General features: G+C 36.4%; 4 protein-coding genes and 1 pseudogene across 4 annotated transcripts; 1 reads left to right on the top strand and 4 right to left on the bottom strand.

The window, feature by feature from the left end:
- Nucleotides 1-170: 170 nt before the first annotated feature.
- LOC139776304 (odorant receptor 13a-like) lies at nt 171-6,587 on the bottom strand. Its single transcript, XM_071712877.1, has 6 exons — nt 5,993-6,587; nt 5,327-5,681; nt 4,833-5,060; nt 1,029-1,142; nt 801-956; nt 171-420 (listed from the first exon to the last, which is right to left on the bottom strand). Exons 1-6 carry the CDS (start codon nt 6,244-6,246, stop codon nt 370-372), a joined length of 1,158 nt encoding a protein of 385 aa, XP_071568978.1. The 5' UTR covers nt 6,247-6,587; the 3' UTR covers nt 171-369.
- A 1,682-nt stretch (nt 6,588-8,269) lies between these two features.
- LOC139776298 (odorant receptor 13a-like) lies at nt 8,270-15,573 on the bottom strand (annotated as a pseudogene).
- On the top strand, nt 11,110-15,413 carry LOC139776281 (uncharacterized). Its single transcript, XM_071712852.1, has 4 exons — nt 11,110-11,253; nt 11,364-12,024; nt 14,356-15,202; nt 15,329-15,413. Exons 1-3 carry the CDS (start codon nt 11,110-11,112, stop codon nt 14,508-14,510), a joined length of 960 nt encoding a protein of 319 aa, XP_071568953.1. The 3' UTR covers nt 14,511-15,202; nt 15,329-15,413.
- A 2,486-nt stretch (nt 15,574-18,059) lies between the features above and the next one.
- Nucleotides 18,060-21,608, bottom strand: LOC139776282 (odorant receptor 22c-like). Its single transcript, XM_071712853.1, has 6 exons — nt 20,758-21,608; nt 20,121-20,472; nt 19,616-19,843; nt 19,327-19,440; nt 19,097-19,252; nt 18,060-18,676 (listed from the first exon to the last, which is right to left on the bottom strand). Exons 1-6 carry the CDS (start codon nt 21,009-21,011, stop codon nt 18,626-18,628), a joined length of 1,155 nt encoding a protein of 384 aa, XP_071568954.1. The 5' UTR covers nt 21,012-21,608; the 3' UTR covers nt 18,060-18,625.
- A 1,371-nt stretch (nt 21,609-22,979) lies between these two features.
- On the bottom strand, nt 22,980-26,447 carry LOC139776254 (odorant receptor 22c-like). The gene is made up of 6 exons (XM_071712807.1): nt 26,194-26,447; nt 25,560-25,911; nt 25,053-25,280; nt 24,099-24,212; nt 23,871-24,026; nt 22,980-23,104 (listed from the first exon to the last, which is right to left on the bottom strand). Exons 1-6 carry the CDS (start codon nt 26,445-26,447, stop codon nt 23,054-23,056), a joined length of 1,155 nt encoding a protein of 384 aa, XP_071568908.1. The 3' UTR covers nt 22,980-23,053.
- Nucleotides 26,448-27,915: the final 1,468 nt, after the last annotated feature.

Genomic DNA, 27,915 nt, shown 5'->3' with positions numbered 1-27,915 from the left:
AGAATTGAAGATGGGGATCGGAAGTGCCAAGAGAAAGCGAAATTGCGAAAGTTTGTATTACAGTACTGCCTTTGCATCGTAGATGAACAAACTGAAAGGACTAGGAAAAAAGGATTCGAGTGGATTTTGTTTTATCAATAGTATCATGAAGTATATCCAAAACAAGAAAGTTTTTTGTCGTATTTTTTTATTTCGCATTAACGACTATATATAATATCTCTTTTCTTGTGCGAGAGGAGATGCAAATAATAAAATAGTTCAAACTACTCGCAACTTGTGGGAGATGAAGAAGTAGTAATATTTACCCTATTTTCTATTCACTATTGTTTCATGTTATTGTTACAACTATTATCAATACATCACTCGTTTTCAGTACATCGCCAAGAGTACAGATATATACGACAACGATGCCTTTACTACCTAAAATATTATTATTTGTGATCTATAATCTATATCATATAAGTATGGAATATTCAGAAATTATAAATAATACAATAATATGAAAAATATATATATAATTAAATAACAAATAATAACGAACAAAGTTTATATAAAGCTGTTTGTAATTTAATGTGATGTAAACATTGCCATGTTAATTATTTCGATAATTAATAGTAAATTTCGTTAATAATTAAAAGGTAAGAATAATGAATTTTGTTTCAATCTGTATATTGTTACTGTAAAAAAATAAAAAAAATTTTTTTTAATTAAAACCTTTAAGACATAATTATCATGATAAAGCTTGTTAAAAATATTCGAGTTTCACGTTACAAGGCAAACAAATGTAAGTAAAATCTTACGCTGGTAAATCTCTCCAAAGAGAGGTCGAGGATTTTTCCGCTTGTGAGTATCAATCTTTTCTGCGATCTGACAATGAGGAACAATATAGTTCGACTTTCTTTGGCTGAAAAATCGTACCAGAGAGAATCGTACGCCGCACTTCCAATCATTTTACTCTGAAAAGAGGAAAATACAAGATCGAGATATCTGCGAATTAATAAAGCTGCCATTTTTCTCTTGGCGCTGACCTTGGCGCTCAGATGTTCACCGCAAAAACAGTATATGAATGCCTCGGCGTTCATGGAGATGTAGTATATCAATGTCTTTACCAAAATTGCTGCGACATTAGGTGAGTTGAGCGACTAAAATTTCCATGTACGCGAACAGTAATTTAGTACGAGTTAATTACACATACACTCCGAGAAAAAATAATCATATATCTATATATCTATACTATTATCTATACTATTATATAAAATCCTTACGGGTGGTGTATGTTTGTGGGTTTTTAACTTAAAAACTATTGGACCGAATTTTTACCACAAGTATATAAAATAGGGGTAGAATTTCCCGGGGAGTGTCATGATATGTAAAGTTTTTTGTTACCGATTTTCTGGAAATTGGTTTTTTTAATTCTTCTAATTTTTCGAGAAATAATTGACCGAATCTTAAAGTATTATGTCAAAACAGGGGTAGAATTTCCCGGGGAGTGCCATAAAGTGTATAATTTTTTGTTACCGATCTTTTTGGAAACCGGTATCAGAAGTTTTTCAAATTTTTCGGGAAATAATTGATCGAATTTTAAAGATTTGTATATAAAACAGGGGTAGAATTTCCCGGGGAGTGCTATAAACTGTATAGTTTTTCGTTACCGATCTTTTTGGAAACCGGTATCTTTTTGAAAATCGGTTACGAAATTTTTAAAATTTTTTAGGAAATAATTGAGTGAATCTTAAAGAATTTAAGAAGGGAGAGAGGGGGAGAGAGAGAGAGAGAGAGAGAGAGAGAGAGAGAGAGAGGGGAGAGAGAGAGAGAGGGAAAGAGGGGGGAAGGGAGGGGAGGGAAGGAGGAGGGAGGGAGGGAGGGAGGGAGAGAGGGAGGGAGGGAGGGAGGGAGGGGAGGGAGGGAGGGAAAGAGGGAGGGAGGGAGGGAGGGAGGGAGGGGAGGGAGGGAAGGAGGGAGGGAGGGGAGGGGAGGGAGGGAGACTAGAGTCAAGCTCAACAGGGTCTTCTTTCCCCGCTAATTTTTCCAAGCCCGTTCCCTTGGCAGTGGTTTCGCTAGATAGTAGATAGGCGGAGAGAGAGAGAGAGAGAGAGAGAGAGAGAGAGAGAGACGGAGAGAGGGAGGGAGAGACGGAGAGAGAGAGAGAGAGAGAGAGAGAGAGAGAGAGAGAGAGAGAGAGAGAGAGAGAGAGAGAGAGAGAGAGAGAGAGAGAGAGAGAGAGAGAGAGAGAGAGAGAGAGAGAGAGAGAGAGAGAGAGAGAGTAGAGAGAGAGAGAGAGAGAGAGAGAGAGAGAGAGAGAGAGAGAGAGGGAGGGAGAGACGGAGAGAGAGAGAGAGACTATTTTCGTGTCTTATTACATATGTCCTCCGGGGCGAAGCCCGGGTAACCAGCTAGTTTTATAAATTTCGGATATAGTTCCGAATGACCTCCGCTTCCGATCGACTTAAAACTTTAAGGATAAGTTGTTTTCGATGTGAAAAATGAATTCCGCGTGGTCCCAACTTCGGGAAATAAAAATTTTTTTTTTAATAATAGCATTTATCGACTAAAATCGATTCTATATGATATATATGTTACTGTAAAAGTGATAAATTTGATAATTATACATAATTACCGGTTATTATGCATAATTTTCAACATACGGTGATAAATTTAAACACTTAAATACTTTTAAAGCGCGTCATTTAACCTATGTAAGTTAGTGACGCGGTTTAAACACTTAAATACTTTTAAAGCGCGTCACTCTATATATAATGTTTCATTATGTATATATATAAACGATGAGCTTGTAAAGCGCGCCACGAACCCATGTGACAACTCGTCTCGCGTGAAAAGTGTATGCGTGAACTATTTCGACATATATATTAGTCATTTATGCCTTCCAATACTTAAAATAGCTGCTGTATTTTTCAAACTTTTTTTGTTTATAACTTTTTAACGAACAATGACCGCCGACTAAAACCTTCTGAAGGTCACTCAGGAGGGTGACCTTGATAACATATGTCAAGGTCAAGGTCATCGGGGAGGATGTTCCTTTTGTAAATAATTACCAAAAAAATTTTTATTTCCCGAAGTTGGGACCACGCGGAATTTATTTTTCACATCGAAAACAACCTTATCTGTAAAGTTTTAAGTCGATCGGGAGCGGGGGTCATTCGGAACTACACCCCAAATTTCATATACAATCACATATAATCATATATATTTATATATAATTATATATAATCTTTTTTTCCTGGGTCGCCATTAAAAATATAATATAGATTTTCTGTTATAAGGGTCATCTAATCATGTACGGAACCATAGTAAGCCACATGAATATTGCTGGCTATATGTAATTGAATAAATAATATTGTAATATATATAATTGTATATGGGCTGGACTAGCCACACAGGATTATGGCTACGGTCAACGTGACGCTACAAATGCTTCGAAGCATTCCTCTTCTCTTTTCTTTCAATGAAGAAAGAAGGAGAAGAAGAACGCTCCAAAGCATTTGTAGCGTCACGTTGACCATAGCCTATATCTGTTGACTTGCGAATCTATATCTATACAGATATAATGCTATATCTGGTTGTATATAGGTCCAGATTAGTCACATACATCTGGCTATATGTGACTGTATATATAGTTGTATATAATACTGTATTTAGTTATATATAGGGTGCACTACTCACATATTATTATATTTGGCTTCACATACATTTATATACAATTAGATATAGTGCTATATCTGGTTGTATATCGATCCAGATTAGTCACATGAATACATTTGCCCACACAGAACATAATATTTAATAGATATCCAATGGATATCTACATATCCATATAACGTCCATATCTATTATGGATATTTAATAAATATCTAATAAATGTAAAAATATCCATATCCACAAAATAGCTACCAAAGATATCCACACGTTATCCACACATATCCATGTCCACAAAATATCTACCAAAAATATCCATTAGATCCATTAAATATCCACGTGTTATCCACATATCCATGTCTACTAAATATCTACCACATGTCTATCATAGATATTTACTAGTTCGTAACGACGCCGCTAAGCGGCGCATAATGGTAAGACCAACTCGTAAGTAAATTTCTGTTGGAAGCAAATATAAGCAGGTCCCCGGCAAAGCCTCTTTTAAATCTAGAGAAATAATATTTTTGAGATGTTGATTCAACGTTTATGTGCTTTATGGGGTTCTATTTGTATATAATAGACATATATAAAAATAAAAACGTCGAATAAATATCCACGCAAATATCTAATCAATATCCACTAGACGTGCAATTATTTATATAAATATCCACCGGATATTTAATAGATATCTATTAGATCTCGTATTGCAGACATTTGGATATTTATTGGATATCTTGTAGATATCATGGATATACATTGGGGATATTTAATAGATATCTATTAAATATTATGTTCTATGTGGGTGGCTATATGTGACTGCATATATAGTTGTCTATGATACAATATTTAGTTATATAGGGTGCACTACTCACATATTATTATAACTGGCTTCACATTATACAATTAGATATGGTGCTATATCTGGTTGTACATGGGTCCACTAATTGCACATGAGGCCATGTATAATTAGATATGACCCCATATAAAAACATATACAATTATATATAATTATATATTTATACCAAATATAATCATATATGATTATATCTACTCATTTTTTCTTGGGACGATACTTCCACATACATTTTTATTGTTAATAATTATCAACAGTCTTTTAATCCGGTACGCAATATTTATATTTATAAAAAACCAAACGTCACTTTGGACTTGTTACTTACGGTAACGATAATATATCCTAAACAGCATATGATGAGCGTGTCTGATAAAAGCATCATAAATGCGATGTACGTGAAAAGAGTCTCAATATTTTCCGCAAATATAATAATACGCTGGTGCTTAATAATCAACGATCGCAACGTAATTTCGTCCATCGAATCCGCTGAACATTTGGAGATTTTTGTCAACGATTCTCGTAGAATGTCGATTTGACCACAGACGTGAATTATCTAAGGTTTATAGCTTCATGATCTTTCTCTCTCAGTAAAATAAAAGTTATATCTTGAGTCATTTTTTAAGATATCGGAAAAAAATGTAAAAAATAATTTAGCAATTAATTTACATAACATAAAATATTACTAATGTATATACGTAACATATTCAATTTAAATTATGGACAATCTTATCAGATATGAGATAAAATTGAAAAAAATAAAGAAAATGGAATTAGTCTCATTTTAACTTTGAGAAAGCATAACACGCAATTTAAGCTTACCAGAGTGACGAGAAGTGAATTGATAGTCGTAATACCGCAGGCGACGATAAAAAGCAGATAACAAAATTGAACGGATTGAACTGTTGTGTAAATAAAATTTGTGCTAATGTTGAATGGCAGCTCCATCTTCAGAATGAGATCTCGCGCGTACGGTTCTAATTTCTCGGGACTGTTTGCGTTACCAGCCAGTACACCGAGACTGTAAAAAGATACGGAGCCAACATACATGCCGACGATCCACCTCGAGGCACGACGTGAAAGATTTGCCCCGTCTATCATTACGCGCGAGCTACAGCGGCTCGAAATGCAATCTTTCCAATCCACAGACATCATTTGCACTAGATCGTAAAATATTCTACGGAAGATCAAGTGCACCATTCACATTAATGTTTCTTTTCACACTCGTCTATCATAAATTAGATTAATTCTGAATATGATGCTAACATTTTATTAAAGTATTAAAGTATCAAAAATAACAGGCAACTGACAATATGCAGTCATGCGTGTACTCTCAGTTCTTATAATCAAACTGATTGAATAAAATCGAGGACCGATCAATTATTATTCGATACTTTTCTGATCGGTAGTTTTGACAAGTGCTAATAATGGGACGAGAGTAACATGATGTGCATATTATTCCGCCTTAATATAATAAGTTTGCATTACCGTTGATAGAACCAAAGGATAATGAGCTTAATGTAGAGTAAAGAAGACGTCATTGCGCAGCTAACACCATCCATATAATCGGAGAAGTCGTCCACATGAAAGTTCATCACTACGTATCGATATTGAAAGACTTGAGCCGTGCTCAACGCTACGATCCAGTATAATCTGAACACCACAGTCGACGGTAAATACGGCCATATACCGCAAACATGAAGGCCGAAACTGACCAGACGGCTGAGCGTGGTCCTCCCCATATTTCTCTTCAGCGACGACGAGAAACGCCTCGCCGACCAATCGCGGTCGTCGAATAACTTTATTCATACTAAAACTTGCTCGCAGGTCGACAGCAAAACGCGCGACCCATGTCATCGACCATTGATCAATCACAACTTGTTAAATATTTCTGCTGCATTGCACAAAAAAAAGAAAAAAAATAACTGCAACTATAATTTTATAAATAATAAATACATAGACGATATACTTCCAGGAAGGGTCCCCTTCTTTTCCAACTTTCGACTACAATACAACTGTATGTCCTCTTTAAAAATGTAACAGATAAAGGAAAGGTAGAGCACAGCTTCTACGAACTGCTGCCGTGAGGTTGAAATATTCCGCTGCTGGGGAGGGGGGCGAAGCGTAACTGAGGATTCTTTCCGTGCTGAGGGATCATGAGGGAGGAAGACTAAGACGTATCGTAGGAGTTCGTCACGATGGAAACACGAGTGTAAAGATCACAGTTGGCGCCCGCCAACTGTGCTTGCAAGAAAGCTCGGGCAGTTTGACAACGACGGTGCAGGCATACAGAGCTACAAAACGACGGTATAAGCGAAGAAAAATGCAGTCAGAGTGAGAAATTGTTCCTTGTATAACCGAGGTGAGTACTTCACAATACTATATTACACTATTTGTGTTTATTATTTTTACACTACACTTTTAACATAATAAGTTTTATTTCATATAGTGTCATTTAGTTATTTTAAGAATCTTCCAAATCAATTTTCGATTTTAATACAAAAACGCTGATTAAATTAATCTCTCTTAATTGAACACGTTTATTTTGGTCATCATTTTGTTGTCTCGGTAAAATACATCGATCTAAAACATCAGCGATGTATTTACAGCACTGCCCTTATAAACTACAGGCTAAATAAAGCCATCGCGAAAAGGTACCTCGGTAAATCGATGCTTCGTTACCCCTGCTTGTCTACACTCGTACACTTGATGCGAAACTCCGCCTCTTTGAATAGAAAAAATGATAATCGTGTAAACGACTGACGGTGGTGAAAGTACTATATCTTTCTCACACGAAGATATAAGTGGCTTGCGGTAAGGCATCAATAGATTGTGTGTAACACAGACATGCATGACGCCGAAGCTTTCACGATTTGCAATATGATAGAAGCAATTTCTGCCGTGACGCGAATATCATGCCGCAACGAAACGATTAGAGAACTGATAAAGAGCTACATGCTGTACGCCAAAGAGCAGTTTAAATTGTCCGTCAAATCCATTTCTCTCAGCCCCTCTAGTAGTGCACTAAGATGTAAGCATACTGACAAATTTGAACGACGATTAATGTCGTGAACCAGTACAATCTGCGCAAAACTGTGCACGACACGTTGGATCAAATGCTAAAGATACGAAGAACAAATTTTGTAGAGAAACATACTGTACTCGTAGCAGTTATTTTCATAGCAGCGAAAAAGAAGCTTTTCTATCAACAATTTATAATTTTTATAAAGCATGGAACATCAGTGCTCTTTCTTTAATCGAGAAGTATCGCAAATATTGGAGAAGTATCGCTGAAGATTGGGACGCGAAAGCGCCTCACAAGCAATCGACCATACACGATTAATCAATACAGTAATAAAAAAAAAAGCACATGCGAATGTCAGATGAGAAGTTGTGCACAACAGCCATGCTAAGTAATTCAAGACTTGAAGATGCGGGCCGGAAATGTCAAGAGAAAGCGAAACTGCAAAAGTTTGTTTTACAATACTGCCTTTGCACCGTAGATGAACCAACTGAAAGACCTAGAAAAGAAGAATTCGAGTGGATTTTGTTTTATCAATAGTATCACGAAGTATATCCGTCCAAAACAAGAAAGTTTTCGTCGTAATTTTTTGTTTCGCATTAACGACTATAATATTCCTTTTTTTGTGCGAGAGGAGATGCAAATAGTAAAATAGTTCAAACTCGCAACTCGTGGGAGATGAAGAAGTAGTAATATTTACCCTATTTTCTATTCACTATTGTTTCATGTTATTGTTACAACTGTTACGAATATAAGTTTTATTTCTAATTTTTATATATCTTTTCTATATATCATTTCGTTTATTATTTTTTGTATCTCGCGCTCTTATATTCTAGTTAGTTAAGTTGAGTTGAAGTGCACTTGCACATTATACACTTGTGTACACTATTCCCTATTAAAGACCGCTGTAACACGCACCAGTCCCACGAGTCCCGGCAAGACAAGATACTGATATATCGCCATTTGCAATAAAATAACGTTCGTGTGTGCAATAAAAAGGACAAGCTTTATTCCATTTCCCAGACCTCCAAAATAGTTAACCACGTAACAACAACCATTATCAACACATGGCATCACTCATCTTCAGTACATCGCCAAAAGTACAGATATATACGACAACGAAGCTTTTACAACCTGAAATATTATTGTTTGTGATCTATAATCCATATTACTGTATGGAATATTCAGAAATTAAATAATACAGTAATATGAAAAGAAATATAACTAAATTACAATATAATAACCAACGGAAATTATATGAAACTGTTTGTAATTTAATGCAATGTGAACATTGCCATGTTAATTTTTGCAACTTAAGTTATTTCGATATTTAATATATAAGAATAGTGAATTTGGTTTCAATCTGTATACTCTTACTATAAAAAAAACAGAAGATTTTTGTTTTAATAGTAATTAAAACCTTTAAAAAATAATTATCATGATAAAGCTTGTTAAAAATATTTGAATTTTACGTAACGTTACAAGGCAAACAAATGCAAAAATATGTATAAGTGAAAACTTACGCTAGTAAATCTCTCCAAAGAGAGGTCGAAGATCCTTCCGCTCGTGATCGTCAATCTTTTCTGCGATCTGACAATGAGGAACAATATAGTTCGACTTTCTTTAGCTGGAAAATCGTACCAGAGAGAATCGTATGCCGCACTTCCAATCATTTTACTCTGAAAAGAGAAAAATACAAGATCGAGATATTTGCGAATTAATGAATCTGCCAATTTTTTCTCTTAGAGCTAACCTTGGCGCTCAGATGTTCACCGCAAAAACAGTATATGAATGCCTCGACGTTCATCGAAATGTAGTATATCAATGTCTTTACCAAAATTGCTGCAGCATTAGGTGTGTTGAGCGACTGAAATTTCCATGTACGCGAACAGTAATTTATAGTATGAGTTAATTACACATACACGATACTTCCACAGACATCTTTAGTGTTAATAATTATCAACAGTCTTTTAATCCGTTACGCAATATTTATATATTTATAAATAAGCAAACTTTGGACTTGTTACTTACGGTAACGATAATAAATCCTAAACAGCATATGATGATCGTGTCTGATAAAAGCATCATAAATGCGATGTACGTGAAAAGAGTCTCAATATTTTCCGCAAATATAATAATGCGCTGGTGCTTAATAATCAACGATCGCAATGTAAATTCGTCCATCGAATCCGCTGTACATTTGGAGATTTTTGTCAACGATTCTCGAAGAATATCGATTTGACCACAGACGTGAATTATCTAAAGTTTATAGCTTCATAATCTTTCTCTCTCAGGAAATTAAAAATTATCTCTTGAGTAATTTTTATATAAAGATATCGGAGAAAAATATAAAAAATAATTTAGCAAATCATTTACATAAAGTATAAAATATTACTAATGCATATACGTAATATATTTAATTTAAAATTTAAATTATGGACGATCTTATCAGATATAAGATCAAATTAAAATATATAAATTAAAAATGGAATTTGTCTCATTTTAACTTTGAAAAAGCGTAACACACAATTTAAGCTTACCAAAGTGACGAGAAGGGAATTAATAATCGTAATGCCGCAAGCGACTAAAAACAGGTGATAAAATTGAACGGATTGAACTGTCGTGTAAATAAAATCTGTGCTAATGTTGAATGGCAGCTCCATCTTTAGAATGAGCTCTCGCGCGTACGGCTCTAATGTCTCGGGACTGTTTGCGTTAGCAGCCAGTACACCGACACCGTAAAAAGATGCGGAGCCGATTTGCATGCCGACGATCCATCTCGAGGTACGACGTGCAAGATGTGCCCCGTCTGTCATTACGCGCGAGCTACAGCGGTTCAAAGTGCTATCTTGCCAATCCGCAGACATCATTTGCAATAGATCGTAAAATATTCTACGGAAGATTGGACGCACCATTCACGTTAATGTTCTTTTTCACACTCGTCTATCATAAATTAAATTAATTCTGAATTTGACGCCAATATTTTATTAAAGTATCATAAATAACAGACAACTCATAACACGCAGTCATGTGTATACTCTCAGTTCTTATAATGAAACTGATTGAATAAAATCGAGGACCGATTAATTATGCAACGTCTCGTCCGGATGGATATATGTGTAGTGCGCCCCCTGCGCAGTTACCAACAGGCGATTTTAAAGACTCTAAAACGCGCGTTTTTCTCGGTCCGCGCGCGAGTCGAGCGTCCCTTCCCCGCCGTAGCGCTTCATTGTTTTTCCTGTTTTGCGATTATCAACAGCGTGATTATTATCCTTGCTAGATTTCCGTCATTTATCGAGTATAAATGGACAAATCTACGCATAAATCAAGGAAGAGGAAGAAGTCATCGTCGTCCAGTCATCGTGATCGCATCGAGGATCTGGAAAACTAGTTTATCGCAGCTGATCGAGGTATTATCGAGGAGAGAGGTTAGATATCCACATGTCGCCTCTTTATCGCCGACCGTGTCCTCTGCTCTCGCATGTCACACTGACCGAGAGTCGGATGCGGAGAGAAAAATTCTGACGACATCATTAGAGAGGACAGCCCTGGTCGAGCGAGATCTGCCTCTCAGGTGGCAGAAATGGCAAGTCCTGCTAGACAGGTTAGGCCAAGGGATCCGCACGTTACAGGTGTGTACGCTCATCCCAGTTCTGTGGCACAGACAGAGGAGTCGACACAACCTTTTCCGATTAATCGGAATACCTTTTCTTCGGCTGTAGCGGTGGTAAATAACCATTCAGATGATGGCTTGCCCACGTTCCCTCCCCGAGCTAGACAATAGTTTTGGCGGAGCCCGCTGCAGCTGAGAATTCGGCGGATACCCTAACTAGATAGTTTTTCGCTGCCGTATGTCAAACAGCAGATATTCCTGGAACGACCTTGTCTTTCAGCAGTGGCGTGAGCTGGTTTGGAAGAGCCTTCCCGCGGATTAGCGAGAAGCTCTACTTAAAGAAGCACTCTTCCTCGGAGGAATTAGCCTTCATCAAGGCTCCTAAGCTAAACCCAGAGTGCAAATCGGCTTTAAAAAATAGGGCTATAGGCAAGAGAGACGAGTACTGTTGTATCAACCAGGATCAGGTCGGCTTCGCCCTCCTTGCTTTCGGAGAGGCATTGTCGGACCTTCTCAGACGAGAGACGCAAAGGTCCCTCATCGTCGAGGTTTGTGCTGCAGTCGGTAAACTCAACAAGGGAGTAAAGAATATAGCAGATTTATACTATCGCCGTTCCTTGTCTAGACGGGCTCATATCAAGCCGGACTTTAATACTTTGGCCAAGACCACAACCGATACCGTTTCGGCAGATAATTTATTAATTAGTAATTCTTTCAGTAAGCAAATTAAGAACAGTCTCGAGGGGAAGTCCTCCAAGGACATTGTCAATGCTTCCTTGACGCTCTCGAAGGAGACTCAGCAGCGAATTAAGTACCCACGAGCAGCAGTAGCCAGTCGTCACACCGCTACAGGTCCCGCTCCAGAAGGTGTTAGAATAAAATCAGGTAACCAGAGCCGGCAGACTATCCGGTTTATTGATCCAAATGGACGGAAAATACATCCGATCCAGTGAATCTTCAAGCGGTTACAGATTATAAGTTACCCTTTAAGCACCATCCACCTCATTAGGAGTTTGAACCCTCCATTCATTTATCAGACAAGGAGATGCAAAGTACTATATGAGTCAATATAAAGCCTAAATTTGATTTTAAGGAAAACAATTTTTTATGGATATAATTTAGACATTTGTATAATTACTGGTTATATAATGTAACTTTTCATTTGATTATGTATTAATTTATCTACTGATAAATGTAAACAGTTCAAGATTTGACTTTAGTTGACATTCGTACAAGAGAAATGTCGTGACATTGCATTTCTCGGCTGTAAACAGCTATCATGCCAGTGCCAACGGCACGGCGCTGCCACATATTCACGTCGCGTACAGCTGATCGAAAGGCCGTCAAGAAACGCGACAATTCATCAACTTTGATTGAATTTTTGGCCTTATTACACGTCAACGTCGTTTTGTCTTATACCTAACAAGTGCTAGAATGATAGAGCAGATATCCTGGTTGCCGATGTTCACGCTTATCGTCTACATTGCTACGTACAGCGTAGGCTGGAATCCGATTCCGTGGGCATTGATGGGTGAGATGTTCGCTTCGAACATCAAGGCTAGAACTTCTACTATAACTGTTTTCTTTAGCAAAGTTTTGAACTTTATCATAGCCAAGTTCTCCATCAATCTTGAAGAAGCGTTCAATGGCAAGTACGTGATCTTCTGGATATCCGAAGATTTCTGCATCATTAGTATCTTTTTCACGGTATTACTGTTGCCCGAAACAAAAGGCAAGACTCTTCAGCAAATCCAAGATGAACTCAATGGAGTGACTTCAACTATAAACGTCGAAAATAGGACAAAGACGTGAAGAGAGAACGCTCACGTTCGATCATCCTGACGAATGGTATATGTTGTATACCTGATGAATTCGCGAGACACTTTGAAGTGATTAGATATTTGTAAAAAATGAGTAAGGTAAAGTTTTATAACATATCTAGGGATTTGCTATCATTATACACTGTAGAAGAATCAAGCAGAGTACCAGAAATGCGGATAACATATGTGCCTATACCACTGCCAAATTTATACAGATATAATCATATCTAAATATAGGTAAAAAAGGAATGTTTTCGATGAGCTTGGACCACTGTTTAGTCTTCTGTTACTAATATTGGTTTAATCACAAAAAAAAAAAAAAAAACACGGAAAACGGAAAATGGATCAATTAACGAACAATGGTTCGATGATTTAAACGAAGTAAACGATAAATGAAAATTTAGAAAGAGTAAAACGGAGATTTTATTCTATTTTTGTTTAGATTTCATATGTACGCAGAGATATTTTTTTTTTTATTTTTTCTACATGGAACCAAAAATACTTGTTTTCCAAAAACCTTTACACAATGACTAATACGGTTCATAGCAATTATATAATGCAACTGTATATAATGCAAGTCATACCATGCATATTTATAAATATCCTTGCGATATTTCGTTACGTATTATTGTATGCACATATATGTAATTTTCGTTTTCTAGCGTAAAAAGAAGAAGTGCCAGTAAACGTTACTACGTTTTCAAGCAAGTTCCTATCTGATCCGTTATTAGGAAACGTGGAGCAACAATAAGACTCTTTTGCTTGTATTTTATCAAGATTTAGTATTGCGTATGTTGGACGTGGAGTGTAAAAGTAAAGTGAAAAACAGAAAAGATTAATTTTGCGACGTATTTTTTATTGACGGATTAGAGACCAGTCATTTTGTAATACGTCCAAAAAAAAAAAAAAAAAAACGTAATTATTTACGACGACAAAGATATCGAAATTTAAAAGGAAGTCGTTTAAATTTGATATCTTTAAAAGGCCAATAAATTGATGAAATTACGTGCAAAAAGAGAAATAGAGAGGGAGGAATATAAAGTAACTTTATTATGACTAATATTTTTTAACAAAATTTTGACAACAACAAGACAGTTATCGATATATTTAACCATCTAGAGAAGACAATCAAAATATTTAACTATCTAGAGAAGACAATCAAATAATGTTATTTTCAGTTTTTTGAACTTGTTTCTTTACAAATAGTGAGTGAAATTCTCGAAAATTGTATGTTTCGGTACAATTTCCCATAAAATCTATGTTAAAAATGCCAACTTTGAGATTTAATATCTCAATAACTAAACGTCAAATCACCTTAACGAACGGAAAAGTGTGTTTTCTTCTTACACACCCTATCATTTCTTAGGGTTCATATTTGGCTCTATATATTTTTCAGTTTCTATTCCTCCAGAGAAAAGGGAAAAATTGACGAGATTAACTCTGAACGTATCGCCAAGCCTTTTTTCTGCTTTCTGCAGAAGAAATAGGCTCACACCCGTTGGTGAGAAGAATTTTTTAAGAGGTAGCGGCGCTGAAACCACAGCGTCCTAGATACATTTTTATTTGGGATTCCGGCGCAGGTAATCACCTATTGATCTACTTTATACCCCCACGAGGATCTCTCGCTGGAAGTCCTCTCTAGAAAGTTGGTGACGCTTCTCGCGCTCACAATTGCTCAAGGGTTGCAAACGCTAGCAGCTATATAACTTTCAAACATCACAATTACCGAAACCTTGGTCATCAAAATTCCAGCCAGTCTCAAGACTTCGAAGATTGGAAGACCGCAATCCTTGCTCATCTTTAAACCTTTTGCAGACCAAACCATTCTTAATACCGGTTAACATATTGATCTTCTCTGTATTGCACAGTGCATGATTGGGATTCTGTATCGCAAACAGGATCTCGGGTGCAAATCTGGGCTTTAAATATCTACACATATATCCATCCGGACGAGACGTTGCATAATTTAGAAGTTGAACGAACTTACCTTAAGTGAAGTTCGACTATAATTATGCTGTCTCGTCCGGATGGATAGTCCCACCCTCCCAATCCCCAATTTCAGATTTGCAGCTTTAAAAGTATGAAGCGCTACGGCGGGGAAGGGACGCTCGACTCGCGCGCGGACCGAGAAAAACGCGCGTTTTAGAGTCTTTAAAATCGCCTGTTGGTAACTGCGCAGGGGGCGCACTACACATATATCCATCCGGACGAGACAGCATAATTATAGTCGAACTTCACTTAAGGTAAGTTCGTTCAACTTCTAAATTATTATTCGATACTTTTCTGATCGGTAGTTTCGGCAAGTGCTAATAATGAGACGAGTAACATGATTTGCATATTATTCCACAAGTACGCCTTACCGTTGATAGATCCAAAGAATAATAAGCTTAATGTAGAGTAAAGAAGACGTCATTGCGCTGCTCACTCCATCCATATACTCGGAGAAGTCGTCCATATGAATGTTCATCACTACGTATCGATATTGAAAGACTTGAGCCGTGCTCAGCGCTATAATCCAGTACAATCTGAACACCACAGTCGACGGTACGTACGGCCATATACCGTAAATATGAAGGCCGAACCTGACCAGTCGGCTGAGCGTGGTCCTCCCCATATTTCTCTTCAGCGACGACGAGAAACGCCTCGCCGACCAATCGCGATCGTCGAATAACTTTATTCATACTAAAACTTGCTCGCAGGTCGACAGAAAAACGCGCGACCCATGGTCATCGACCATTGACCAATCACAACTTGTTAAATATTTCTGCTGCATTGCATAAAGAAAAAGAAAAAAATAACTGCAACTGTAATTTTAGAAATAATGAATGCATAGACGATATACTTATATATAGGAAAGGTCCCCTTCTCTCTCTTTTCCAACTTTCAACTACAATACAACTGTATGCTCTCTTTAAAAATGCAACAGGTAAAGGAAAGGTAGAGCGCAGCTTCCACGAACTGCTGCCGTAAGGTTGAAATATTCCGCTGCTGGGGAGAGGGGCGAAGCATAACTGGGGATTCCCTCCGTGCTGAGGGATCATGAGGGAGGAAGACTAAGACGTATCGTAGGAGTTCGTCACGATGAAAACACGAGTGTAAAGATTACAGTTGGCGCGCGCCAACTGTGCTTGCAAAAAAGCTCGGGGAGTTCGACAACGACGGTGCAGGCATACAGAGTTACAGAATGACGGTATAAGCGAAGAAAAATGCAGTCAGAGCGAGAAATTGTTCTTTGTAACCGAGGCGAGTACTTCACAATACTATATTACACTATTTGTGTTTATTTTTACACTACACTTTTAACGTAATAAGTTTTATTTCATATAATGTCGTTTAGTTACTTTAAGAATCTTACTAATTCCAAATCAATTTTCGATTTTAATATAAAAACGCTGATTAAATTAATCTCTCTTAATTAAACACGTGTATTTTGGTCATTATTTTGTTGTCTCGGTAAAATACATCGTTCTAAAATATCAGCGATGTATTAATTTATAGCACTGGCTTATACACTACAAGCTAAATAAAGTCATCGCGAACAGGTATCTCGGTAAATCGATGCTTCGTTACCCCTGCTTGTCTACACTTGTACACTTGATGCGAAACTCCGTCTCTTTGAATAGAAAAATTGTTAATCGTGTAAACGACTGACGGTGGTGAAAATACTATATCTTTCTGCACGCGAAGGTGTTAGTGGCATACGGTAAGGCACACGGAGAAAAAGTTACGGTTGCTACAACAGAATAATAATGTTAATTTTCGCCCATCCATACAAAAAGGTTATGGAAACCATAGTACTCTGGAAGTGACCTATATGGTTGCCCTAACCTTAGTGAGGGTAGCTACTATATGGATGTTGCAACCATAATATATGGATGTTACAACCATAATAAACAAATATTCACCCGACAAAAAAAATTATTTATTTCGAAATTTTATTACTATTTTTTAACTAAATTTGTTTCTTAAGATGCAGTCTATGATTATAAATATTTTCTCGTATTTGAAAAAAACACTTACCTTGGTGGGATTCGAACTCGGGACCTCTGGATCGTGAGCCAACTGCCTTACGTGGTAGACTACTTCTTAATTTAATGTAAGTGTTATATTATAGTCTACATATGGCATAACCAGCGCAAATATATAATTTTTCAAAAATCATCTTAAGAAACAAATTTAGTTTAAAAAGAGTAATAAAATTTTGAATTGGACATATAATATAATATTTCTTAATGTCGGGTGAATATCAGAAACCAGTGTCGGCTCATTACGAAATTTTGTGTTCGTAAATATATTTATGAAAAAAGTATATTTATAAAGTTAAAACATCCTTATCAAATCCACTTTATTCTATGCAGAAATTCTTTTGCGCGCGCAATGGAACTAACCTCTCAATCATGCAGTGATTCAGTGCTGTACCGTGCAGCTATATCTTATGGATCTCTCAACCATAATATTTGTGCTGCAGACCACATAAGAGAGATAGCAATAATTCTTTGGTTGAGGCAACCATATACGAGGGTATTGTAACCGAATGTCACGTATCGTAAGAACTACGGTTATGAAAACTGTATAAATGAGCATATCTTAACAGCTACATTCAATGTAATATCAATTTAACTTGAATTCACATACATTTCTTTTTCAATCATAGAGAATGTTGTTGTAACAACCGTAGCAATTTTCTCCGTGCATCAATAGATTGTGTGTAACACAGACATGCATGACGCCGAAGCTTTCACGATTTGCAATATGATAGAAGCAATTTCTGCCGTCATACACGAATATCATGCCGTAACGAAACGATTAGAGAACTGATAAAGAGCAACAAGCTGTACGCCAAAGAGCAGTTTAAATTGTCTATCAAATCTATTTCTCTCAGTCCCTCGGTATAGTAGTGCACTACGATTTAAGCATACTGACAAATTTAAACAACGATTAATGTTGTCGTGAACCAGTAAAATCTGCGCAAAACGGGGCACGACACGTTGGATCAAATGCTATAAAGATACGAAAAACAAATTTTATAGAGAAACATACTGTACTCGTTATTTTCACAGCAGCGAGAAAGAAGCTTTCCTATCAATGATTCATAAAGCATCGAACATCAGTGCTCTTTCTTTGATCGAGAAGTATCGCAAATATTGAAAAAGTAGGTATCGCTGATGATTGGAACGCAAAAGCGCCTCGCAAGAAATTGACCATACACGATTAATCAATACAATATCAATACAGTATAATAAAAAAAAGCACATGCGAATGTCAGATCAGAAGTTGTGCACAAAAGCCATGTTAAGTAATGCAAGACTTGAAGATGGGCCGGAAATGTCAAGAGAAAGCGAAATTGCAAAAGTTTGTTTTACAGTACTGCCTTTGCACCGTAGATGAATCAACTGAAAGCACGGGAAAAAAGGATTCGAGTGGATTTTGTTTTATCAATAGTATCATGAAGTTCAAAACAAGAAAGTGTTTCGTCGTAATTTTTTATTTCGCATTAACACCAATAATATCCCTTTTTTTGTGCAAGAAAAAATTTAAATAGTAAAATAGTTCAAACTAGTCGCAACTCGTGGGAGATGAAAATGTAGTAATATTTGCCATATTTTTCATTTACTATTGTTTTATGTTATTGTTACAACTATTATCAATACATCACTCACTTGTCTTTAGTACATCGCCAAGAGTACAGATATATACGACAACGATGCTTTTACTACCTGAAATATTATTATTTGTGATCTATAATCCATATCACATATATGTATGGAATATTCAGAAATTAAATAATACAGTAATATGAAAAGAAATATAACTAAATTACAATATAATAACCAACGGAAATTATATGAAGCTGTTTGTAATTTAATGTGGAGTAAACAAAGCCATGTTAATTTTTGCAACTTAAGTTATTTCGATAATTAATATATAAGAATAGTGAATTTCGTTAATAATTAAAAAATAAGAATAATGAATTTTGTTTTAATTTGTCTATTGTTACTATAAAAAAAAAATTATTTTAATATTAATTAAAACCTTTAAAAAATAATTATCATAATAAAACATGTTAAAAATATTTAAATTTTACGTAAAGTTACAAGGCAAACAAATGCAAAAAATATGTATAAGTGAAATCTTACGCTAGTAAATCTCTCCAAAGAGAGGTCGAAAATCCTTCCGCTCGTGATCGTCAAACTTTTCTGCGATCTGACAATGAGGAACAATATAGTTCGACTTTCTTTTACTGGAAAATTGTACCAGAGAGAATCGTACGCCGCACTTCCAATCATTTTACTCTGAAAAGAGAAAAATACAGGATCGAGATATCTGCAAATTAATGAAACTGCCATTTTTTTCTCTTGGAGCTAACCTTGGCGCTCAGATGTTCACCACTAAAACAGTATATGAATGCCTCAACGTTCATCGTGATGTAGTATAACACAGACTTTACCAAAATTGCTGCGACATTAGGCGAGTTGAGCGACTGAAATTTCCATGTACGCGAACAGTAATTTAGTATGAGTTAATATTCCGCAGCAATTACACATACGCGATACTTCCACAGACATCTTTAGTGTTAATAATTATCAACAGTCTTTTAATCCGTTACGCAATATTTATATATTTATAAGTAAGCAAACTTTCGACTTGTTACTTACGGTAACGATAATAAATCCTAAACAGCATATGATGATCGTGTCTGATAAAAGCATCATAAATGCGATGTACGTGTAAAGAGTCTCAATACTTTCCGCAAATATAATAATGCGCTGGTGCTTAATAATCAACGATCTCAATGTAAATTCGTCCATCGAATCCGCTGTACATTTGGAGATTTTTGTCAACGATTCTCGAAGAATATCGATTTGACCACAGACGTGAATTATCTAAAGTTTATAGCTTCTTAATCTTTCTCTCTCAGGAAATGAAAAATTATCTCTTGAGTAATTTTTAAAGATATCGGAAAAAAATATAAAAAATAATTTAGCAAATTATTTACATAAAGTATAAAATATTACTAATACGTACATATACGTAATATATTTAATTTAAAATTTAAATTATGGACGATCTTATCAGATATAAGATCAAATTGAAATAAATTAAAAATGGATTTCGTCTCATTTTAACTTTGAGTAAGCGTAACACGCAATTTAAGCTTACCAAAGTAACGAGAAGGGAATTAATATTCGTAATGCCGCAGGCGACTAAAAACAGGTGATAAAATTGAACGGATTGAACTGTCGTGTAAATGAAATTTGTGCTAATGTTGAATGGCAGCTCCATCGTCAGAATGAGATCTCGCGCGTACGGCTCTAATGTCTCGGGACTGTTTGCGTTAGCGGCGAGTACACCGGCGCTGTATAAAAATACGGCGACTACTTGCATGCCGATAATCCACCTCGAGGTACGACGTGCAAGATTTGCCCCGTCTATCATTACGCGCGAGCTACAGCGGTTCAAAGTGCTATCTTGCCAATCCGCAGACATCATTTGCAATAGATCGTAAAATATTCTACGGAAGATTGGGTGCACCATTCACGTTAATGTTCTTTTTCACACTCGTCTAACATAAATTAAATTAATTCTGAATTTTTGACGCCAATATTTTATTAAAGTATCATAAATAATAGACAACTCATAATACGCAGTCATGTGTGTACTCTCAGTTCTCATAATGAAACTGATTGAATAAAATCGAGGACCGATTAATTATTATTCGATACTTTTCTGATCGGTAGTTTTGGCAAGTGCTAATAATGAGACGAGTAACATGATTATTCCATAAAATACGCCTTACCGTTGATAAATCCAAAGGATAATGAGCTTAATGTAGAATAAAGAAGACGTCATTGCGCTGCTCACTCCATCCATATACTTGGAAAAATCGTCCATATGAATGTTCATCACTACGTATCGATATTGAAATACTTGAGCCATGCTCAGCGCTATGATCCAGTACAATCTGAACACCACAGTCGACGGTACATACGGCCATATACCGTAAATATGAAGGCTGAACCTGACCAGTCGGCTGAGCGTGGTCCTCCCCATATTTCTCTTTGGCGACGACGAGAAACGCCTCGCCGACCAATCGCGATCGTCGAATAACTTTATTCATGCTAAAATTTGCTCGCAGGTCGACAGCAAAACGCGCGACCCATGGTCATCGACCGTTGACCAATCACAACTTGTTAAATATTTCTGCTGCATTGCATAAAGAAAAAGGAAAAAATAACTGCAACTGTAATTTTAGAAATAATGAATGCATGGACGATATACTTATAGGAAAGGTCCCCTTCTTTTCCAACTTTCGACTACAATACAACTGTATGCTCTCTTTAAAAATGCAACAGGTAAATGAAAGGTGGAGCGCAGCTTCCACGAACTGCTGCCGTGAGGTTGAAATATTCCACTGTTGGGGAGGGGGGCGAAGCGTAACTGGGGATTCCCTTCGTGCTGAGGGATCATGAGGGAGGAAGACTAAGACGTATCGTAGGAGTTCGTCACGATGGAAACACGAGTGTAAAGATCAGTTGGCGGGCGCCAACTGTACTTGCAAGAAAGCTCGGGCAGTTCGACAACGACGGTGCAGGCATACAGTCACGGAACGAAGGAATATAAGCGAAGAAAAATGTCGAGTCAACGAGAAATTGTTCCTTGTAACCGAGGCGAGTACTTCACAATACTATATTACACTATTTGTGTTTATTATTTTTACACTACACTTTTAACTTAATAAGTTTTATTTCATATAATGTCGTTTAGTTATTTTAAGAATCTTCCAAATCGATTTTCGATTTTATTATGAAAACGCTAGTAGTTGATTAGATTAATCTCTCTTAATTGAACACGTTTATTTTGATCATTTTGTTGTCTCGGTAAAATACATCGATCTAAAATATAAGCGATATGTATTTATAGCTCTGTCCTTATGTACACTATACAGGCTAAATAAAGCCATCGCAAACAGGTACCTCGGTCAATCGTTGCTTCGTTACCCCTGCTTGTCTACACTCGTAAACTTGATGCGAAACTCCGCCTCTTTGAATAGAAAAATTGTTAATCGTGTAAACGACTGACAGTGGTGAAAATACTATATCCTTCTACAAGCGATGATATAAGTGGCATGTAGTAAGGCATCAATACATTTTGTGTAACACAGACATGCATGACGCGGAAGCTTTCACGATTTGCAATATAATAAAAGCAATTTCTGCCGTCATGCACGAATATCATGCCGTAACGAAACGATTAGAGAACTGATAAAGAGCAACAAGCTGTACGCCAAAGAGCAGTTTAAATTGTCCATCAAATCCATTTCTCTCAGTCCCTCGGTATAGTAGTGCATTACGATGTAAGCATATTGACAAATTTAAACGACGATTAATGTTGTCGTGAACCAGTAAAATCTGCGCAAAACGGGGCACGACACGTTGGATCAAATGCTAAAGATACGAACAACAATTTTTATAGAGGAACATACTGTACTCGTTATTTTCACAGCAGCGAGAAAGAAGCTTTTCTATCAATGATTCATAAAGTATCGAACATCAGTGCTCTCTCTTTGATCGAGAAATATCGCGAATATTGGAGGAGTATCGCTGAAGATTGGGACGCGAAAGCGCCTCGCAAGCAATCGACCATACCGATTAATCAGTGCATCAGTAATAAAAAAAGCACATGCGAATGTCACATGAGAAGTTGTGCACAACAGCCATATTAATTAAGTAATTCAAGACTTGAAGATGCGGGCTGGAAATGTCAAGAGAAAGCGAAATTGCAAACGTTTGTTTTACAGTACTGCTTTTGTACCGTAGATGAATCAACTGAAAGCACTGGGAAAAAAGGATTCGAGTGGATTTTGTTTTATCAATGGTAACGTCCAAAACAAGAAAGTTGTTCGTCGGATTTTTTTTTATTTCACATTAACGCTTATAATATCTCTTTTTTTGTGCAAGAGGAGATGTAAATAGTAAAATAGTTCAAACTAGTCGCAACTCGTGGGAGATGAAGATGTAGTAATATTTACCATATTTTTTATTTACTTTTGTTTTATGTTATTGTTACAACTATTATCAATACATCACTCGTCTTCAGTACATCGCCAAAAGTACAGATATATACGACAACGATGCCTTTACTACCTGAAATATTATTATTTGTGATCAATAATCCATATCACATATGTGCACGGAGAGAATTTTTTGTTATATTTTACCCTTAAATTCACTACAAACTTGGGACAACTTGGCAACCAAGGAATTTTTAAAATATACAAAAGACATTTTACAAACAACGTGGTAAAAATTACCAAGCAGATTGGTAAATTTTGAAAAATTATTGAAATTTTCTAGATATATTTTAGTAAAATTAATCAAACATATTTCATATTTGAATGTAATAGATATTAATATTTTTTATTATGGTGGATATTAATCAGAATAGCTCGCATAAAATTCTTGGTGGTACATGTTGTCCCACAACTACCATGATTTCAGGGTAAATTTTAAGAGAAAATTCTCTTCGTGTGTATGGAATATTCAGAAATTAAATAATACAGTAATATGAAAAGAAATATAACTAAATTACAATATAATAACCAACGGAAATTATATGAAGCTCTTTGTAATTTAATGCGGTAAACATTGCCATGTTAATTTTTGCAACTTAAGTTATTTCGATAATTAATATATAAGAATAGTGAATTTTGTTAATAATTAAAAAATAAGAATAATGAATTTTGTTTTAATCTGTATATTGTTACTATAAAAAAATTGAAAATTTTTGTTTTAATATTAATTAAAACCTTTAAAAAATAATTATCATGATAAAGCTTGTTAAAAATATTTGAATTTTACTTAACGTTACAAGGCAAACAAATGCAAAAAGTATGTATAAGTGAAATCTTACGCTAGTAAATCTCTCCAAAGAGAGGTCGAAGACCCTTCCGCTCGTGATCGTCAAACTATTCTGCGATCTGACAATGAGGAACAATATAGTTCGACTTTCTTTTGCTGGAAAATCGTACCAGAGAGAATCGTACGCCGCACTTCCAATCATTTTACTCTGAAAAGAGAAAAATACAAGATCGAGATATCTGCGAATTAATGAAACTGCCATTTTTCTCTTGGAGCTAACCTTGGCGCTCAAATGTTCACCACTAAAACAGTATATGAATGCCTCAAGGTTCATCGAGATGTAGTATATCAATGTCTTTACCAAAATTGCTGCGACATTAGGTGAGTTGAGCGACTGAAATTTCCATGTACGTGAACAGTAATTTAGTATGAGTTAATTACACATACACGATACTTCCACAGACATCTTTAGTGTTAATAATTATCAGCAGTCTTTTAATCCGGTACGCAATATTTTTAATTTTTTAATTTAATTTAATTTAATTTAATTTATTGCAATGATTAGTGAAGGATACAGTTATAGAGAATATATAAATAATGAGTGCACTCAAATGGTGAGGCATCAACATGATGTTGTTACTAAGCCTACCAGTGGAGACAGTGTAAGTTAATATGTAAAACATATAATATAAAAAAAAACATATAATATAAAAAACAATGGATTCGCTCACGAGAGTAATATTTTGTCGAACAACACATTCGTCGCAGAACTTACAATACGCACAGTAACACATAGATATATACGCACGCACACACACTCGCAAGTGTGCGCGTTAGCAGACACGACATATCGTGCAAGCAATCAGTGATGCGCAGGTTGAGATGCATTTCTGGCAGGAAATGCAGTCGATGAAATGAAGGTGGATGCAGCTGTACCAAAAGAAGACAAAGAGGTTAAGGATCTTATGGTAGAAGGAAGGTCGTTGAAAAATTTGACTGCACAGTAGGAGAAAAAAGCGCGAAACTTGGCAGAGTGATGCGATGAAAAGGAAAGAAGGTCAGGGTAACGAGTATTTGGGGCGTTAACGACATGGAGCTCGGAGTTCATATGCAAGAGACGTCGAAGGTAAGGAGGAGTATTAGAGTGAAGACGGAAAACCAGGCAACATAGGTGAAGCACAAAACGTATTTATATTTATAAGTAACCAAACGTCACTTTGGACTTGTTACTTACGGTAACGATAATAAATCCTAAACAGCATATGATAATCGTGTCTGATAAAAGCATCATAAATGCGATGTACGTGAAAAGAGTCTCAATACTTTCCGCAAATATAATAATACGCTGGTGCTTAATAATCAACGATGGCAATGTAAATTCGTCCATCGAATCCGCAGAACATTTGGAGATATTTGTCAACGATTCTCGAAGAATATCGATTTGACCACAGACGTGAATTATCTAAGGTTTATAGCTTCATAATCTTTCTCTCTCAAAAAATTAAAAATTATCTCTCAAGTAATTTTTAAAGATATCGGAGAAAAATATAAAAAATAATTTAGCAAATAATTTACATAAAATATAAAATATTACTAATGCATATACGTAATATATTTAATTCAAAATTTAAATTATGGACGATCTTTTATCAGTTATAAGATCAAATTGAAATAGGTAAATTAAAAATGGAATTCGTTTCATTTTAACATTGAGCACGCGTAACATGCAATTTAAGCTTACCAAAGTGACGAGAAGGCAATTAATAATATGAATGCCGCAGGCGAATAAAAATAGGTGATAAAATTGAACGGATTGAACTGTCGTGTAAATAAAATCTGTGCTAATGTTGAATGGCAGCTCCATCGCCAGAATGAGCTCTCGCGCGTATGGTTCTAATGTCTCGGGACTGTTTGCGTTAGCTGCAAGTACACCGGCGCTGTATAAACATACGGCGCCTACTTGCATGCCGATAATCCACCTCGAGGTACGACGTGCAAGATTTGCCCCGTCTATCATTACGCGCGAGCTACAGCGATTCGAAGTGTTATCTTGCCAATCCGCAGACATCATTTGCAATAGATCGTAAAATATTCTACGGAAGATTGGGCGCACCATTCACGTTAATGTTCTTTTTCACACTCGTCTATCATAAATTAAATTAATTCTGAATTTGACGCCAATATTTTATTAAAGTATCATAAATAACAGACAACTCATAACACGCAGTCATGTGTGTACTCTCAGTTCTCATAATCAAACTGATTGAATAAAATCGAGAACCGATTAATTTTTATTCGATACTTTTCTGATCGGTAGTTTCGGCAAGTGCTAATAATGAGACGAGTAACATGATTATTCCATAAATACGCCTTACCGTTGATAAATCCAAAGGATAATGAGCTTAATGTAGAATAAAGAAGACACCATTGCGCTGCTCACTCCATCCATATACTTGGAGAAGTCGTCTATATGAATGTTCATCACTACGTATCGATATTGAAAGACTTGAGCCGTGCTCAGCGCTATGATCCAGTACAATCTGAACACCACAGTCGACGGTACATACGGCCATATACCGTAAATATGAAGGCCGAACCTGACCAGTCGGCTGAGCGTGGTCCTCCCCATATTTCTCTTCAGCGACGACGAGAAACGCCTCGCCGACCAATCGCGATCGTCGAATAACTTTATTCATACTAAAACTTGCTCGCAGGTCGACAGAAAAACGCGCGACCCATGGTCATCGACCATTGACCAATCACAACTTGTTAAATATTTCTGCTGCATTGCATAAAGAAAAAGAAAAAAATTACTGCAACTGTAATTTTAGAAATAATGAATGCATAGACGATATACTTATAGGAAAGGTCCCCTTCTTTTCCAACTTTCGACTACAATACAACTGTATGCTCTCTTTAAAAATGCAACAGGTAAAGGAAAGGTGGAGCGCAGCTTCCACGAACTGCTGCCATGAGGTTGAAATATTCCCCTGCTGGGGAGGGGGGCGAAGCGTAACTGAGGATTCCCACCGTGCTGAGGGATCATGAGGGAGGAAGACTAAGACGTATCGTAGGAGTTCGTCACGATGGAAACACGAGTGTAAAGCTCACAGTTGGCGCCCGCCAACCGTGCTTGCAAGAAAGCTCGGGCAGTTCGACAACGACGGTGCAGGCATACAGAGTTACAGAACGACGGTATAAGCGAAGAAAAATGCAGTCAGAGCGAGAAATTGTTCCTTGTAACCGAGGCGAGTTCTTCACAACACTATATTACACTATTTGTGTTTATTTTTACACTACACTTTTAACGTAATAAGTTTTATTTCATATAATGTCGTTTAGTTACTTTAAGAATCTTAATTCCAAATTAATTTTCGATTTTAATATAAAAACGCTGATTAAATTAATCTCTCTTAATTGAACACGTGTATTTTGGTCATTATTTTGTTGTCTCGGTAAAATACATCGTTCTAAAATATCAGCGATGTATTAATTTATAGCACTGGCCTTATACACTACAAGCTAAATAAAGTCATCGCGAACAGGTATCTCGGTAAATCGATGCTTCGTTACCCCTGCTTGTCTACACTCGTACACTTGATGCGAAACTCCGCCTCTTTGAATAGAAAAATTGTTAATCGTGTAAACGACTGACGGTGGTGAAAATACTATATCTTTCTGCACGCGAAGGTGTTAGTGGCATACGGTAAGGCATCAATAGATTGTGTGTAACACAAACATGCATGACGCCGAAGCTTTCACGATTTGCAATATGATAGAAGCAATTTCTGCCGTCATACACGAATATCATGCCGTATCGAAACGATTAAAGAACTGATAAAGAGCAACAAGCTGTACGCCAAAGAGCAGTTTAAATTGTCCATCAAATCCATTTCTCTCAGTCCCTCGGTATAGTAGTGCACTACGATTTAAGCATACTGACAAATTTAAACAACAATTAATGTTGTCGTGAACCAGTAAAATCTGCGCAAACGGGGCACGACACGTTGGATCAAATGCTAAAGATACGAAGAACAAATTTTATAGAGGAACATACTGTACTCGTTATTTTCACAGCAGCGAAAAAGAAGCTTTTC

This window comes from Temnothorax nylanderi, unplaced genomic scaffold (genome assembly GCF_030848795.1).
Source record: "Temnothorax nylanderi isolate EJ_2023f unplaced genomic scaffold, tnyl_v1.0 TNYL_tig0116_pilon, whole genome shotgun sequence".
Lineage (NCBI taxonomy): Eukaryota > Metazoa > Arthropoda > Insecta > Hymenoptera > Formicidae > Temnothorax > Temnothorax nylanderi.
This window is presented reverse-complemented; position numbering and strand designations above follow the sequence as displayed.